Genomic DNA, 18,066 nt, shown 5'->3' with positions numbered 1-18,066 from the left:
TGTAATATTAGTTAGCAATCAAAAAGAATAAAATCTTGCCATTTGCAACTATATGGATGGAACTAAAAGGTACTATGCTAATGAAATTAGTCAGTCAGAGAAAGACAAATATCATATGACTTAACTCATATGAGGAATTTAAGGTACAAAACAGATAAACATAAGGGAAGGGAAGCAAAAATAATATAAAAACGAGGAGGGGGACAAAACATAAGAGACTCTTAACTATAGGGAACAGAAGATTGCTGGAGGGATTGTGGGAGGGGGAGATGGGCTAAATGGGAAAGGGACATTAAGGAATCTGCTGGAAGCTGAGCTATCCCCACTTGAGTGGCAAAGCCCGGGCTGTGGACGGATTGGTGACTGCAAGGTGGCCCACCGACAGTGAAGCTTCTTGTACTCCTGCTTTTAGGTAGTTTGGCCTTAAAACTACCCGGGGTATTGTCTGTTGGAGAATTGCCCTTGACAGGCCCTCTGGGAAAAGAACCAGTAGGAAAGAAAATAAGGTTCCGTAAGAAATTGTGTGGCCTTGCGTTTAGCCCTTACCATCCCCTATGGATGGACGCCTCATACCTTTGCCAGCGAAAAGGGCCTGTATAAGAGAGACATATGGATTTGAAAGCCCCACTCCGTAACTAAGGAGTGTATCTATGGACACAGGTCACTCTAACCCCTAGGCCCACTTGGCCCCCAGGAGGCATTCCAGATGATGATTGAACCTAGTCGGTTAAAGTACAGAATGGTTCATTGGTTGCTAGGTGCACTGTCTCTCTGAGAATGTATAAGGCGTGGGTTTCTAAGGCCCTCTTGGCCCCCTTTCTGACACCTCGGACCCAGGCGAACACTTTTGTTCTTCAAAACCACAAATGGTTCAGGGAAACAACTAAGAGGTCATGTCCTTGTAACTGTTCCACTTGAGGTGTTGAGAGATAAATGATCTTTCGTGAAAACAGCAAAGCAAATACTTTATAAATTATAGATAACCATAGATACATAATAAAAACAATAAAAGAAATTAATCAATAAGCAAAGGGCAGGAGGTAACGTTATGACAAAACAATCATGGTGTTCCTTTTTGGGTGATTATACAAAGGAACAATTTTAGAATTGGGTAATGTTAGAAAAACATAGATGACGTATGTTACAAGAAAATCACTAGTATATATAATGCCACGTTTACTGCAATAAATCGGCCAGTTCAACACGCTGCTGTTGTTTATGTCCATTTTTATTTAAGTTTTTTATTTTAGTTTTTTATTTTTATTTTTGTTTTAGTTTTGTTTTATTTTCACTTTTTCGCCGACGCTGTTCATCCTTCGGGAACCCCTGGACCTGCTGGAGCTGGACTCCAGCAGGAATCTACTCCTGAAATCATTGCACTATATGCTAACTAACTTGGATGTAAATTAAAAATAAATAAAGTAAATAATAATAAAAAATACAGAAGGACTATAAATAAATGAAAAGACTCAACTTCAAAAAAAAAAAAAAGTCCAAACTTTGTGATAAGTAGATCAAAAAGCAGCTATATTGCCTATCTTGTGAAAGTACCATTTTTCTTATTCCATCTTGTTATTACAAATGATATAAGAAATCAAAATTATGTTCTCTAAGAAACTGATCATATAACATCAAGTTTGTTATAAAAATTCACAATCTAGGGAGAATCCTATATATTTTTGTTTTATAAACAGGAAAGGAAAACTATTAAGCATTACCTAATGAAAGCTTGTTTGGTGGATTAATGAGCACATAATTAACTCACTTAAAGCTGAATATTAATTGATATATAGATTGATTGATTAGAATAAAATTATTTTTAAATTGAGAAAGGCTGCCCTACATTTGAATTTCTTATCTTCTTTTAACAACAGAACTAGAGCTGAAATACTTTAAGTCTTAGACTGTGTTTTACTTGCCCAAACATCATAAATTTCTACTTACCTATTACTTTGTTTAAATCTAATTGAAGTATTAGATCACTAATTGATGGATTAATTGCTGGAATATCTGCCATATCTGGAAGTTCTGAGGCTACTTCATTTTTGACTGGAATAATAACAGATTGCCAAATTAGTTGATTTAAAACTAAAATTTTATTTACAGTAAAATTATAGCACATAAAATCAATTAGAAATATTTTACCATATAGTTATTCAGCCTTATTTTTTAAGTTCGTTCATTTGTTTGTTTGTTTATTTATTTTTAGCATGAGCAGGGGAAGGGCAAAGAGAGAGAGAGAGAGAGAGAGAGAATCCCAAGCAGGGTCTGTGCTGTCAGTGCAGAGCCTGATTTGGGGCTCTATCTCATGAGCCTGAGATTATTACCTGAGCTGAAATTAAGAGCTGGACCCTTAACTGAGCCATCTGAGGTGTCTCTAGCCTTATTTTTTTGTTTTGTTTTTATTTAAATTCCAGTTAGTTAATATTAGCTTCAGGTGTACAATTCAGTGATTTAACACTTACATACAACACTCTGTGCTCATCACAAGTACACCCCTTAACCTTATTTACTTCACAATTTAACATACATTATCCAATTGAATACAAACATGTCTAATAATTTTTAAAACTTTATCAAATAGTTACCATATGTCAGATAATATACTAAACATTTTTTAAATATCATCTCTTTTAATCCTCACAATAATTCTAGGAAGTAGGTATTTCATTCCCATCTAATAGATAAGGGAAGTAGAGCTGAGAAAGATTACGAATATTTTGGAAGTTCATATTCTCAAGTGCAAAATCTTGAAATGAATTTTGTTCTTTTAGAATCCAAAACCTAGTCTCTAGATAGTAGACTCAAAGGTCTACCAGGACTAAGCATGCAATGTGAGTGAAATGACCTGGTGATATTTGGAGTGGCATGAATAACAGAAGTGAAATGGAGAGTATACATTTATTAAAAATAAAAAGCTATTACTCTAATTGACTGTTACAAATGCAGGCCTGGTGTTCCTGGGTCATCAACATTCTCAAGGGAATCCAGAAATGTAGATATTTGCAAGGGATTCCAAGATTGTAAAATATTTTCAAGTAATAAAAAAGTTTTATGCATGTTTGTAGGACAAAGGAAATCATCAGCTATTGTCACAAAAGAATTACCTAATTTTAGAAAAGAATTAATTCTAACATATGGGTGGGATTTAAGAGCCAATAACTAGGTTATATTTCTTTGTTAAACATCATTATTTACCTACCAGTATATCTATCATCTAGTAACAGGAAAATAAGATTTAAAATCTTGAGGAAATCAGCACTTTCAAAAACAATACCAATGAGCAAAATATACCAGAAAAAGTGGAAAGAACAATTAAAAATTAAAATTCACAATTAAGCTAACCTTTTCAAAAGTTACAGGCCCACATATTTTAATGTGTGGGATTCTTTATATTACATCCTATGCCATAGCACATAAAAAGAGAATTTATTTTTACAAAGTCAAAATAGTCACTGCAAGGGTATTAACATTGACAGACATAATTGGCATAGGGATATAAAAATACTACACAGAAAAAAATATATATAATATAAATTAATTTATAGTAATTTCATACTAGGTCTTCAAATACTTGTATGTGTGATACACTTATAGTATATCTCAATTCAGACTACCTGCATTTAAAGTGCTCAATATTCATATGTGGCTAGTGGCGGCCACATTAACAGTACTGATTTAGAATAAAAATGCAAAAATCTTAAATTAATAAGTAAGGAAATAGAATTGAGAATTATTAAAGAAAAAAGCATGGCATCATCTAGTAGGGTTTATTCCCAAAATACAAGCTAAGTCATCTATAATATAGTTATTATAATAATGGTTCTCAAGAGAAATGATGGAAGATTATCTTAAGGTAAATATAACTTACAAAACTTAAACATACATTCCTTTTTAAATTTCCCCAAATTTATAGAGATATAATTGCCATATAAAATTGTATAAGTTTAAGGTTTACAGTTTAATAATTATATTAAACTTATATATTGCAAACTGAATACCACAATGTTAACATGTCTACCACCTTACATATATGCATAAAATAGATACATATATTAGCACATATATAAACAAGTATATGTAATAAGTATATATAAATATACACTGTTTAGTCTTTAATATATAAAATATATAACATAAATAAAATATATTACATTTATAGTGACAACATTTAAGATGTACTTTCTTAGGAATTTTCCAGTATAGAGTATGGTTACCTATAGTCACCATGCTGTATATTACATCGCAAGAACTTATTAATCTTATAAATTGAAGTTTGTAATCTTTGACCAACATTTCCCCATTTCTCCTACTCTCAGGCCCCTGGCAACCACTATTATACTCTATGGTTCCATGAGTTAGCACTTTGTGATGACATATATAAATGGGATAATACAGTACTTGACATTCCTGTTTGACTTATTTCACTTAGCATAATAGTTTCAAGGTCTATCCATGTTGTTTCAAAGAAAATTTTCTTTTTTATGGCTGAATAATATTCCACTTTATATATTTACCACATTTCCTTTATCCATTTATTTGCCAAAAAGATACATAGATTTTTTCCTTATCTTGGCTAAGGTGAATAATGCTGCAATGAACATGGGAGTGCAGATATCTCTTTAGGGTTCTGATTTCATTTTCTTCAGATACATACCTAGAAGTTAGAATGCTCAATCACACAATAATTCTATTTATTTTATTTTATTTATTTATTTTTTAGTAACCTCCATATTGTTTTCCATTGGAAGTATCAATTTACATTCTCACCAAAGGTGCATACAGGTTCCCTTTTCTCCACATCCTCACCAGCGCTTGTTATTTTTTATCTCCTTAATAATAACCATTCTAACAGGTGTGAGATAATATCTTATTGTGATTTTGATAAGTATTTCCTTGACAATTAGTTACATTCAGTATCTTTTCACCTACCTGCTTGTGATTTGAATGTTTTCTTTGGAAAAATGTATACATTCAGGTCCTCTACCCAGTTTTAATTGGATTAGTGTTAATGCTATTGAGTTATATGATATATTTTAGATATTGACCTCTTATACAATATGAGGTTTATAAATATTTTTTCCTATTCTTCAGGTTTCCTTTTCATTTTGCTGATTGTTTCTTTTGCTGTGCAGATTTTAAGTTTGGTTAGTCCTACTTGCTTTTGTTGCTTGTGCTTTGGGTATCTTACCTAAAAAGTCATTGCCAAAATCAATATCAAAGAGCTTTTTCCCTGTCTTCTAGGAGATTCTTCTAAACTGTCACAGTTTATTCTTTAATCCATTTTATGTTGATTTTTGTATATAAGGGATCAATTTTATTCTTTTTCATGTGGATATTCATGTTTTTCAACACAATTTATTTCCTCATTGAGTATTCTTGGCTTCCTTGCATAATATTAGTTGACTGTATCTGGCATAGGTTTATTTCTGAACTCTTGGTTCCATTACATTTGTCTATGTGGCTGTGTTTTATGCCAGTTTTGATTACAATAATTTTGTAGTATATAGTTTAAAATCAGGAAGACTGATGCCTGGAAATTTGTTCTTCTTTCTTAAGATAGCTTTGGCTATTTGTAGATTTCTTTCTTTCTTTCTTTCTTTCTCACACAATTTTTATGATATATTTTCTATTGCTGTGGAATTGCCATTCATAGTGACCACATTAAATCTATAGATGGCTTTGGGTTGTATGGGTATTTTAACAATATTAATTCTTCTGGGTTTTAAGGAAAGATGACAGCTGAGTAGGAGGACCCTGGGCTCACTTCTTCCCATAAATACAACTTAAATAACTACCAAACATCCTAAATATTCCAGAAATCAACCTGAAGATTTACAGAACAAATTCACAAGAGGGAAGAAAAAGCCCATATAAAAGAAGGTAGGAAGTATGCAGAATTGGTTTAGGGGAGAAATGAATTATGGGTGTTGCAGACGGGAGGGAGCTGTGGTTACAGAGAAGGTTGAGAGAGAGAGGAAACACATGAGATTGCACAAGGAGAATGTTTTCCCAAATCCACTGGCTTGGAAAATTAGAGGGGCTGAATTTTGTGAGTTATTGCAATCAGTGTACTTAAAGCCTGGAAAGTTTTTTTTTTTTTTTTTAATATTTATTTATTTTTGAAAGAGAGAGAGAGTGAGAACCAGTGGTAGAGGGACATAGAGAGCGGAACAGAGGATCCTAAGTAGGCTGCCAGCTGATAGCAGAGAACCCAAAACAGGGCTCAGACTCATGAACTGTGAGATGGTGACCTGAGCCAAATTCAAACACACTTAACCGACTTAGCCACCAGGTGTCCTTAGAGCCTAGAGTTTTAAAGGTCAGTGGGCTTTGCCGGCAAAGAGCTCAGAGGACGCTGCACTGCTCCTGGAGAGAAGGCAGGGAAACAACCTGGAGGCAGACAACTTGGAAACAGTGATCAGAAGAACACCTGGGGCCCAGAGGAGAGAGATTATTTGCTTTTCTCAGAGTGTGTCAGTGAGAGGCAGCACTCACGGTGACACCTCTCCAGGAACAAAGGAATTGGCTGGCACAATTTCCCAATTTCCTTCCCTCAGCATACCTGTGGGAAGCAGCACAGCATTGACACTGGCTGCCTAACTTTATACACCAAGCCCTATGCTGGTGGGACTGCCGTTCTCAGTTGAACTTGCCTTAGACAGTGTGGTGGGTCCCTCCCCCAGAAACCAGTACAAATCTCTGCCCATACCATGTCTCCCAACCAGAGGGTTCTGTAGGCTTTCAGTTCTGGTAGAGTGTCTGGCCTTCAGGCTTTCAGTTCTGGTGGCGTCAGGCCTCATTTCACAAACAGACCAAGCACACCTAGTTAAAACGCACTACATTCAGGCAAAGGACCAAACACTGCCCACAGCAGGCAAGGAGAGTCTCTTCAGATGACAAACAGAGCAACCAAAACACAACAGCAAAGTACACACAACACACAGTAGGGACATTTCCAGAAGTGACAGGCCCTGGGCAATACATGACCTCTTATTCATAATGTCAGAAGTAGTAGACATAACTGGCTTTTCTAACAAACAGAACAGGGCAGAGACTGAGACAAAGTGCCAGGATGGAGGTATTCATCCCAAATGCAAGAGCAAAATACAGCCATGGCCAGAGATCTAAGCAAAACATATAGAAGTAACATTCCTAATGGAGAATTTAAAGCAAAAAGCATAAGGATACTCACTAGGCTTGAGAAAGGAAGACATGAATAAGACCCATACCACAGAGATAAAAGAGGTAAAAAAAAATCATTCAAGATTAAGACTGCAATAAGCAAATTAGAAACATGCTTGAGGCAGAGGAATGAATTATTAACAACAGAAGACAAACTATTAGAAACTAATGAAGTTGAACTGAAAAGAGAAAGAAGAATTATGCAACATAAGTATAGACTTAGGAAATTCAGAGACTCCATCAAACATAATAACATTTGTATAATAGGAGTTCCCAAAGAAGAGCAAGAAGAGGGGGCAGAAAATTTATTTGAAGAAATAATAGCTGAAAACTTCCCTAATCTTGGGAAGGAAACAGATATCCAGATCCAGGAGACACAGAGAACTCCCATCAAAAGCAACAAAAGAGGCCAACACCAAGACATATTGTAATTAAATTTGCAAAATATAGTGATAAAGAAAAAAACCTTAAACGCAGCAATACAAAAGAAATCCTTAACGTACAAGGGAAGACCCATAAAGCTAGCTGTAGATTTCTCAACAGAAACTTGGCAAGACAGAAGGGAGTGACATGATATATTCAAAGTGCTGAATGGGAAAAATCTGCTGCCAATAATATTCCACCAGCAAGTCTACAATTCAGAATAGAAGGAGAGGTAAAGAGTTTCCCAGACAAACAAAAACTAAAGATGTTTGTGAGCAATAAAGCAGCCCTCCGGAAATATTAAAGGGGACTCTTTGATAGGAAAGGAAAGACTAAGAGTGACAAAACAAGAAAGGATCAGAGAAAATATCCAGAAATGATGACAAAACAACTAACGAAATCACAATAAACACATATATATTAGTAATTACTTTTAATGTAAATGGGTTAAATGCTGCAATCAAAAGACATAGGGTGTAAGAGTAGATTAAAATCAAGACCAACTACATGCTGCCTACAAGAGACTCATTTTAGACCTAAAGACACCTGTACATTGAAGGAAAGGGGATGGAGAAACATCTACCACACAAATGGATATCAAAAAGAGTAGCAATACTTCTATTAGACAAATTAGACTTTAAAACAAAGACTGTAACAAGAAACAAAGAAGGGCACTACACAATACAACAAGAAGATCTAACATTGTGAATATTTATGTACCAAGCATGGGAACACTGAACCACATAAAATAATAACAAACTATTGCAATAATAGGAGGGGAGTTTAACACCTCATTTACATCACAGGACAAATCATCTAAACATAAAATCAACAAAAAGCAATGGCTTTGAATTCTTTTCAATTGCACATGGAACGTTCTCCAGAATAGATCACATATTAGGTCACAAAACAGGCCTGAATAAAATACAAAACCTTTGAAGTCATACCATGCACCTTTTCTGACCACAACATTATGAAACTAGAAGTCAATCACAAGAAAAAAATCTGGCAAGATCAAAAATACATGCAGATTAAACAACAAGCTACTAAAATACTAATGGATCAAACAGAAAATAAAAAAAGAAAAAAAAGTACATGAACTTTTTTCCATTGGATATTATTTCCTTGTTTGTCAAAAATCAATTAACTATATAGTTGTGGGTTCATTTCTGGGTTTTCTATTCTGTTCTTTTGATCTATGTGTTTGTTTTTGTGCCATTATCATACTGCTTTGATCAATATAACTTGAAGCCTGGAGTTGTGATTCCTCCATTTTTGCTTTTGTTTTACCAAATTGTTTTGGCTATCTGGAGTCTTTTGTGGTTCTATACAAATTTTAGAATTGTTTGTTATAGCTCTGTGAAAAATGTTGGTGGTATTTTGATAAGGATTGCATTAAATGTATATTTTAGATTTATTTTGGGAAATAAATACATTTTAAAAATATTTGTTCTTCCAGTAAATGAGATGGGTTGTTTTTCCATTTATTTGTGTCATCTTCAATTTCTTTCATTAGTGTTTTATCATTTTCAGAGTATAGATCTTTTACCTCTGGTTAGGTTTATTCCTATACTCTGTCCATCTGTGTTGTTTCTTAAATCACTACATTGTTTACCTGAAACTAAGTTTACCTGAAGCTTGCACCGTAAGTTAACTAAGTGGAATTTGAATAAAAACTTAAAAAACAAAACAACCCATTTTCAATTGCACCAACAAAAGGAATAAAATTCCTAGGAATAAACTTAGCCAAGAAGGTAAAATACCTTCACTACAAAAACCATAAAACATTGATAAAAGTAACTGAAGACGACACAAGTAATGATGTTCCACTCAAATTGGGAGAACTAATAATGTTAATTTAAATGTCCATACCATGCAAAGTAATCAACCAATTCAATGCAATCCCTATCAAAATATAAATAGCATTTTCACAGGACTAGGAGAAAGTATCTTAAAATTTGTATGGAACCACAAAAGAGAGAATATCAAAGCAATCTTGAAAAATAAAACAAAGCTGGAGGTATCACAATCCCAGATTTCAAGATACACTACAAATCTGTAGTAATCAAGACAGTATAATATTGGCTCAAAAATAGACACATGGATCTCTAGAACAGAATAAAAAGTCCAGAAGTAAACCCACTCTTTTATGATCAATTAGCCTATGACAACAGAAGCAAGAATATCCAATGGGCAGAAAGAATGTCTTCAACAAATGGTGCTGGAAAACCCAAACAGCTACATGCAAAAGAGAGAATTTGGACTACTCTCTCTCACCATACACAATACACCCAAAATAGATTCGAGACCTAAATGTAGACCTGAAACTGTAAAATTCCTAGAAGAAAACAGGCAGTAATCTCTTTGACATTAGCCATAGAAACATTTTTTTTAGATATATCTCCTCAGACAAGGGAAAGAAAAGCAAATTTAAGCTGTTGGACTATAACAAATAACAACTTTTTACAACAAAGGAAATCATCAACAAAACAAAAAGTCACTCTACTGATTTGGAGAAGATATTTGCAAATGTTATATCTGATACAGTGTCAATATCCAAAATATATAAAGTATTTATACAACTCAATACCAAGAAAACAAATAATCCAATTAAAAGTGGGCTCGGAACATGAACAAATATTTTTCCAAAGAAGACATACAGATGGCCAACAGACACATGAATAGATGCTCAACATCACTAATCATTAGGGAATTGTAAATCAAAGCCACAATGAGATATCATCTCACATCTGTCACAATGGCTTAAGTCAACTATACAAGAAACAAAACGTGGTAGTGAGGATGTGGAGAAAAAGGAACCCTTGTTCACTGTTGGTAGGTATACAAGTTGGTGCAGTCACCATACAAAACAATTTGGAAGTTCCTCAAAAAATTAAAAATCCAATAATTCCACTATTGGGCTTATTTGCACCCCTATGTTTATTGTAGTATTATTTGAAATATCCAAAATATGGAAGTAACCCAAGTGTGCATCAAATGATGAATGGATAAAGAGATGGCACTCACGCATGCGCGCGCACACACACACACACACACACACACAATGGAATATTGTTCAGCTATAAAAAGAATGAAATCTTGCCATTTGAAACAATATGGATGGATCTAGAGGTTATTGCTAAGTGAAATATGTCAGTCAAAGACAAATACCATATTATTTCACTCATATGTGGATTTTAAGAAACAAAACATGCAAGCAAAGAAAAAAGAGATAAATAAAAACTAGATTCTTAAACATAGAGAACAAACTTGTGGCTGCCTTGGGGAGGGGTGGGTGGATGGGTGAAATAGTTGAAGAGGATTAAGAGTATACTAATTGTGATGAACAGTGAATAATGCATAGAATTGTTGAACTATTTTATTGTACACCTAAAACTAATAAAATGCTGTATGATAATTATAACTGAATTAAAAATATACATATTAACAAAAAAAGAATGAGTCTTGGGTTTGGGACATTTCTTACCAAGAGAGATAGTACCCATACAAACTGTGCCAGGCTTACCACACTGTGTGAAAATTATCTTTCCTTTTTTCTGCACTCAATGAATGATTAATATGTCTTTGGAGATTGTGGGTCATATGGAACCTGGACAACTCCAGTGTTTTATCTGTCCTCTGCCCAGATGGGACTGTTCCTTCTACTGTGGCACAGGAGGAATGTACATAGGAAAACTGCTTGCCATCAGCCACTGGAAAAGACTCACTGACCATGGAACACTAAGCTGCACTACTGAAGCTAATCTTGCTTAGTCTCTCTATGTACGTAAAGTGTTGTTCCATTCAGTGCTTGACTGCATTGTGTTTTCATTAGCAACTCTCATGTCAAATGACATGGAAAAAAGTGTTTGCAGTTCTTCTCTGGGTTTAGTAACTGGTGAACAGTACCCTATACCCTTGGGATTAATAACCAGTATTCTATATTTTACTGATCTAATGTTTCCTTTTTCAGTCATAAAACTCATAAGACTCATCATAGTTAGATGAGTCCTTCCTTTTTTTCTTGGTTGTCCAGCTAAAAGTTTGTAAATTTAGTTTATGTTTTAAAAAATCCAATTCTTTGTTTTATTGATTTGTTTTTATTGTCTTTCCAGTTTCTGTTTCATTTATTTCAGCTATCATTTTTATTATTTTCTTCCTTCTGCTAATTTGGGGCTTCAAATATCTGCTAATTTGGGGCTTCAAAAAAATTTGGGGCTTCTTCTTTTACTAATTCCTTGTAGAATAAAGTTAGATTATTCATTTCAGATCTTTCTTTTCTCTTAATGTAAATATCTACAACTCATAAGTTTTTGTATGTTGTTTTTCATTTTTATTGGTCTCAAGATGCTTTCTGATTTACCTCTTGATTGGTTGTGCAGGAGTGTGCTGCCTAATTTTCATATACTTGTAAAATTTTCCACTTTTTCCATTATTGATTGTTATCTTCATACTATTCTGGTCATTAAAAATATTTAATATGATTTCTTAAATTTGTAGCCCAACATATGATCTATCCTGAAGAATGTTTCCTGTGTTCTTAAGAATAATGTGTATTCTGCGCCAGTCAGAGTGGTCAAAATGAACAAATCAGGAGACTATAGATGCTGCCGAGGATGTGGAGAAACAGGAACCCTCTTGCACTGTTGGTGGGAATGCAAATTGGTGCAGCCATTCTGGAAAACAGTGTGGAGGTTCCTCAGAAAATTAAAAATAGACCTACCCTATGACCCAGCAATAGCACTGCTAGGAATTTACCCCAGGGATACAGGAGTACTGATGCATAGGGGCACTTGTACCCCAATGTTTATAGCAGCACTCTCAACAATAGCCAAATTATGGAAAGAGCCTAAATGTCCATCAACTGATGAATGGATAAAGAAATTGTGGTTTATATACACAATGGAGTACTACGTGGCAATGAGAAAGAATGAAATCTGACCCTTTGTAGCAACGTGGATGGAACTGGAGAGTGTGATGCTAAGTGAAATAAGCCATATAGAGAAAGACAGATACCATATGTTTTCACTCTTATGTGGATCCTGAGAAACTTAACAGAAACCCATGGGGGAGGGGAAGGAAAAAAAAGAGGTTAGAGTGGGAGAGAGCCAAAGCATAAGAGACTCTTAAAAACTGAGAACAAACTGAGTGTTGATGGGGAGTGGGAGGGAGGGTCGGGTCGGTGATGGGTTTCGAGGAGGGCACCTTTTGGGACAATAAATTTCATATATTGAAAAATAAATAAATAAATAATTTACACCCTTTAAAAAAAAGAATAATGTGTATTCTGTTGCTTTTATATGTAATGTTCTGTATATATCTGTTAGGTATATTTGGTTTACAGTGTTATTTAAGTCCTTATTTTCTGTATCTATCCAATGTCGGAAGTAAGGTATTGAAGCCCCTTACTGTATTGTATCTCTATGTATTTCTCCCTATAAAATTTTTCTTCATATCTGCTTTAGTATAAAGGTATGTACATGTATAATTATTATTATATCTTCTTTCTAAAATTACCCCTTTCTCACTATTCACTGACCTTCTTTGTCTATTTGGACCAATTTCAACTGAAAGTCTATAAATGTAGCCACTCCTGTTCTGATTTCTTCTGCTTGACATTTGTGTGGAGTTTTCCATCAATTTACTTTGGGCTGATGAGTATCCTTAAAGCTAAAGTGAGTCTCTTGTAGGCAGCATATTGATGGATTTTTAAAAATCCATTCATCCAGTCTCTGCTTTTTGACTGTATATTTTAGTCCATTTATGTTTAAAGCAGTTATTGAGAATAAGTTCTTGTTTCAATTCTGTTATTTTCCTGCTGTCTCTCTTTTTAAAGTTTTATTTAAATTCCAGTTAGTTAACATACAGTGTAATATTAGTTTCAGGTGTACAATATAGTGATTGAACAGTTCAATATAACACCGGGTGCTCACCACAACAAGTGATTCCCACCCACCTATTTAATCCCCATCACCTATTTAACCGATCCCCTCACCCACCTCTGATAATCGTTAGTTTGTTCTCTGTAGTTAAGAGTCTGTTTTCTGATTTGCCTCTCTTTTTTCCTTTTGCTCATCTGTTTTGTTTCTTAAATTCCACATATACAAGTGAAATATGGTATTATGTCTTTCTCTAACTTATTTTGATTAGCATAATACCTTCTTGCTCCATCCTAAATATTAATCAACAGTTAAATTCAATTCTACCAATAATAAAATGTGTTATATTATTAGTGTACATTTTGAAACTGTACAGAAACAGGACATATATTTCCTTTTTTAAATTCTTTAAATGTTTTTATTTAGTTTTGAGAGAGAGGGGGAGAGAGAGAGAGAGAGAGAGAGAGAGAAGGGGAGGAGCAGAGAGAGGGAGACACAGAATCCACAGCAGGTTCAAGGCTCCAAGCTATTAGCACAGAGTTTGACACGGGGCTCGAACCCACTATCCGTGAGATCATGACCTGAGCTGAAGTCGGACGCTTAACCAACTGAGCCACCCAGGCCCCCCACATGACATATATTTCTATGGAATAAAATGCACACATGAAAAAAAGATTAATGGTTAACTCTTAAGGGACAAAATGTAACTTGAAATCATGGTGACAGTCAAATGATGGGGATTAGGTGGGTATGTTTAGTTTTACATGTAATACTCTAATGTTAAGATGAAGAATACAGTATATAATATTTATGTACCCACAAAGATAGATAAGTGATACATAGATGAAGAAGATGATGATGATGATGACTGACAGATGATAGATAGATAGATAAATAGATAGATAGATAGATAGATAGGTAGATAGATAGATAATAGACAGATAAATAGACAAAATAAAGGCCTAGAAGCCATTGAGGCAACAGAGGCTAGTTTCTGGGTCTGGGTGGTAAGCATATTAGTTATTGCTGTTTTCTTTGTACAATTTGTATTGTTCATTTGCCATAATAATAAAAGATAACATTAAGATGAGCATGTCTGGAGTAAAGATTAGTTTTTTTAAAAAATATTGAGTTCTTGGAGCCTGTGGATTCCAAAATACCTACTGCATAGTCAGGTATGACTGTATAGAGAAGGATGTCCAGCCAGCATTGTACATGCAGCTGCGATTTAACTAAAAGTTCTAGAACTGGCTCCACTTTCTATAATTCAGAGGGCTTTACCCAAATTTACCCTGATATAATGAGTGAGCAATTGTGAGGAAAAGAAAATGGGCCTTTAGAATTGAGGATTATAAAGTGAAATAATTAAATAATCACTAAAATCAATATATAAATAGTGTTAATGAATACAGACTTTAAAACAAATTCCTAATAGAAAAAGAAATCCTACATTCAAATCTTGGCTCTTCTTAGAATCTATGTGATTACATTAGTTAAGTCATTTAACCATTTTAAGTTTTCTTTAATCCTCTATCTATAAAATGGGATCCCATAGTATCTGGTGCATAGTAAACATCTCAATAAATTGTAACTATTGCAATTGCTACTTTTATAAAGGGAGGGTAAGAAAAAGATAAGGCTAGATAGGTCTAATTAAAATGATTAAGATAAACTGAGTTCTATAATAAAGGCAGAAGAAATCTGTTGAGATGACATATAATGAATTTTTCTTTTTAGTTTTATGTTGATAAAAATATCTGTAATTAAGCAATGAGAATCATGACCTATATCAATATTTATTTAGCCTAGTATATGTACTATTATATGTTTTGTTATCTATCATGTTACTGACATTATATAAACTTTCTTTTCTTAGACTCTGGGACGTTATAGTGTTATTTTTAAAGATCCATTCTTTTTGCTATATAAAAATTATGACAGGAAATATGATTATTACCTAGCCTTCTTTTAAAATATGCTTATATAAAATCTCAGGGAGGAGCTAAAGTGGTTGAGTAGGAGGACCTTAGGTTTGCCTCATCCCTTGAACACAGCTAGATGAATATCAAGTCATTCTGACTACACAAGAAATCAATCTGGAAACTGAAAGAACAAACTGCACAAATAGAGGGAGAGAAAAGGTCATATCCTGGAAGGTAAGAAGTGTGGAGACATGGTTTGGAGGAGAAATGGATCATGGGTGCTGCAGAGGGAGGGAAACCTGGCCATGGAGAGAGGAGAGAGGGAGAGAGAAAGAGAGAGAGAAGGAAGAGGAGGAGGAGGAGGAGGAGGAGGAGGAGGAGAGAGGAGCACAGAGGGGATTGGACAAGGAAAAACTTTTCCAAAAACACTGACTGGGAAAGTGAGAAGGGCTGATTATCAAGAGTTTTACAACCAGCTGGGCCCAAAGACTGGAGTTTTAGAGGTCTATAGCATGGCTGGTGTGGAACCCTGAGGGCACTGCAATGCCCCTATGGAAAAAGAGGGCAAATAGACCACAGTGTGACCTGTGGTTACCCTGGGGTCACCAGGGAGCATCCCAGCATATATAGAAGAGGTGGCATTGACTTTCTAGGGATAAAAGAGCCAGTGGGTACCATTTACCGCGCCTTCACCTCAGGATATGTGCAGAGACACCTGCTGAGGGTGGCTAACCTGCACACTGGCTTTTTGTTGTGATTTACTTCAAACTCCATACCTCTGGTGCTTTGGTGAAACTTTCCTTCTGGAACAAACTTGAGCAACCCCAGAGTGGTGAGATCCTCCCCCAGAGCAACAGCAGAGGTCCTCACCATGACAGGTCCATAAAGTTTGGATTTTAAAAACTCTACCAGACTGCGTGGGATAGACCCCAAGGGTCTACCAGGAGGGCAGATGGCCCAGACCCAGACAGGTTGAAGGCAGCAATCTGAGTGATGCCTGTGACACACAAGGAATATTGCCCTTCTGAGAGGGCTTCTCAAAGGTGCCAGCTTCCCTCTCTTGGGACTGAGGAGCTTGCTGGTGCCAGTTACCTCTCTCACCCATTAGCATATACTAACCTCAGTAAACAGCACAGCACCAACAGTGGCAGCCTAAACCATTTATGCCAAGCTCCACCCCCTGCACTGTGCAGGTGCTGCTTTTTGTGGCCAACTGTACCTGATAACAAGAGCAGTGGGTTCTTCCCCCAGAAGACCAGCACAACCCCTCTGCCCACCCCCAACAAGTACATGTTCACTGACTATAGAGTTCTACAAAGCTTCAGCTCTAGTGGAAATAGCATTAGGTCTCTTAACAAGCAGACCAGAGTACAACTAGTAAAAACTCACCACTCTGGCCAAGGTCCACTCTCCCCCCAGCAGGCAAGTAGAAACTGCATTGGACTGACCTGAGAGAAAGAAAAGCCAAAAAACAGCAGCAGAGTTCACATAGCATACACCAGAGACACCTCCTAAAGTGCCAGGCCCTGGACACTAAAAGACCTCTTCTTCATAAAGCCACTACTTTCAGGAGCAGGAAATATAACAGGTTTTCATAACACAAAGATGAAGACAGAGACCTAGACAAAATGCAAAGATGGAGGAATTCATCTCCAAAGAAAGAACAAGAAATGGCTATGTCCAGGGATCTAATATAAACAGATATAAGTAATATGCATGATCCAGAATTTAAAAAAAACTTTTTAATGTTTATTTATTTTTGAGAGACAGAGACAGAACATGTGCTGGGGAGGGGCAGAGAGAGAGAAGACACAGAATCTGAAGTAGGCTCCAGGCTGTGAGCTATCAGCACAGAGCCTGATGTGGGGCTCGAACTAACAAACTGTGAGATCATGACCTGAGCTGAAGTTGGACACTTAACTGACTGAGCCACCCAGGAACCCCTGCATGATCCAGAATTTAAATCAACAATCATAAAGATAATAGCTGGGCTTGAGAAAATCATAGAAGACTCCGGAGAGTATCTTACCACAAAGAGAAAAGACTTAAAAATTAGGCAAAAACAAAAATACAATAATCAAGATTCAAAAATGACTAGATATAATAACCACAAGGGTGAAGTAAGAGAGGAAGGAATAAATGATATAGAAGATAAAAATATGGAGAAATGAAGCTGAAAAAAAGAGGGAAATAAAAATATTGGATCATGAATGTAGACTTAGAAAACTCATTGACTCCATAAAACATAATAACATTCATATTGTATAGGTTCCAGAAGAGAAGTAAAAGTTGGCAGAAGGCTTATATGAGAAAATTATAGCTTAAAACATCCTAATCTGGGGAAAGAAACAGACATCCAAATCTGGGAGGCACAGAGAACTCCCATCAAAATCAACAAAAGCTGGTCAACACCAAGACATATCATAAAGTTGCAAAATATAGAGGTAAAGAAAAAATCCTAAAAGCAACAAGACAAAAGAATTCCCTTCTTACAAGGGAAGTAAATAAGGTTAGCAAAAGATCCCTCCTCAGAAACATGGCAGGCAAGAAGGGAGTGGCAGAAAATATTCAACGTGCTGAAAGGGAAAAATCTGGAACCAAGAATATTCTACCCAGCAAGGCTGTCATTCAGAATAGATGGAGAGATGAAGCATTTC

The 18,066-nt window shown here is 35.5% G+C and overlaps 1 protein-coding gene across 3 annotated transcripts in view; it reads right to left on the bottom strand.

Moving 5' to 3' along the window:
* Positions 1-18,066, bottom strand: part of LOC132694958 (uncharacterized) — a 232,996-nt gene that overhangs the window by 50,542 nt on the left and 164,388 nt on the right. For all 3 annotated transcript variants that reach the window (XM_060659011.3, XM_060659013.3, XM_060659014.3), the window contains one exon: positions 1,945-2,049. In XM_060659011.3, coding sequence (XP_060514994.2) covers positions 1,945-2,049 — 105 coding nt within the window. The remainder of the gene's footprint in view (positions 1-1,944; positions 2,050-18,066) is intronic.

Source organism: Panthera onca, chromosome B4, assembly GCF_046562875.1.
Source record: "Panthera onca isolate mPanOnc1 chromosome B4, mPanOnc1 haplotype 2, whole genome shotgun sequence".
NCBI classification, from domain to species: Eukaryota; Metazoa; Chordata; class Mammalia; order Carnivora; family Felidae; genus Panthera; species Panthera onca.
This window is presented reverse-complemented; position numbering and strand designations above follow the sequence as displayed.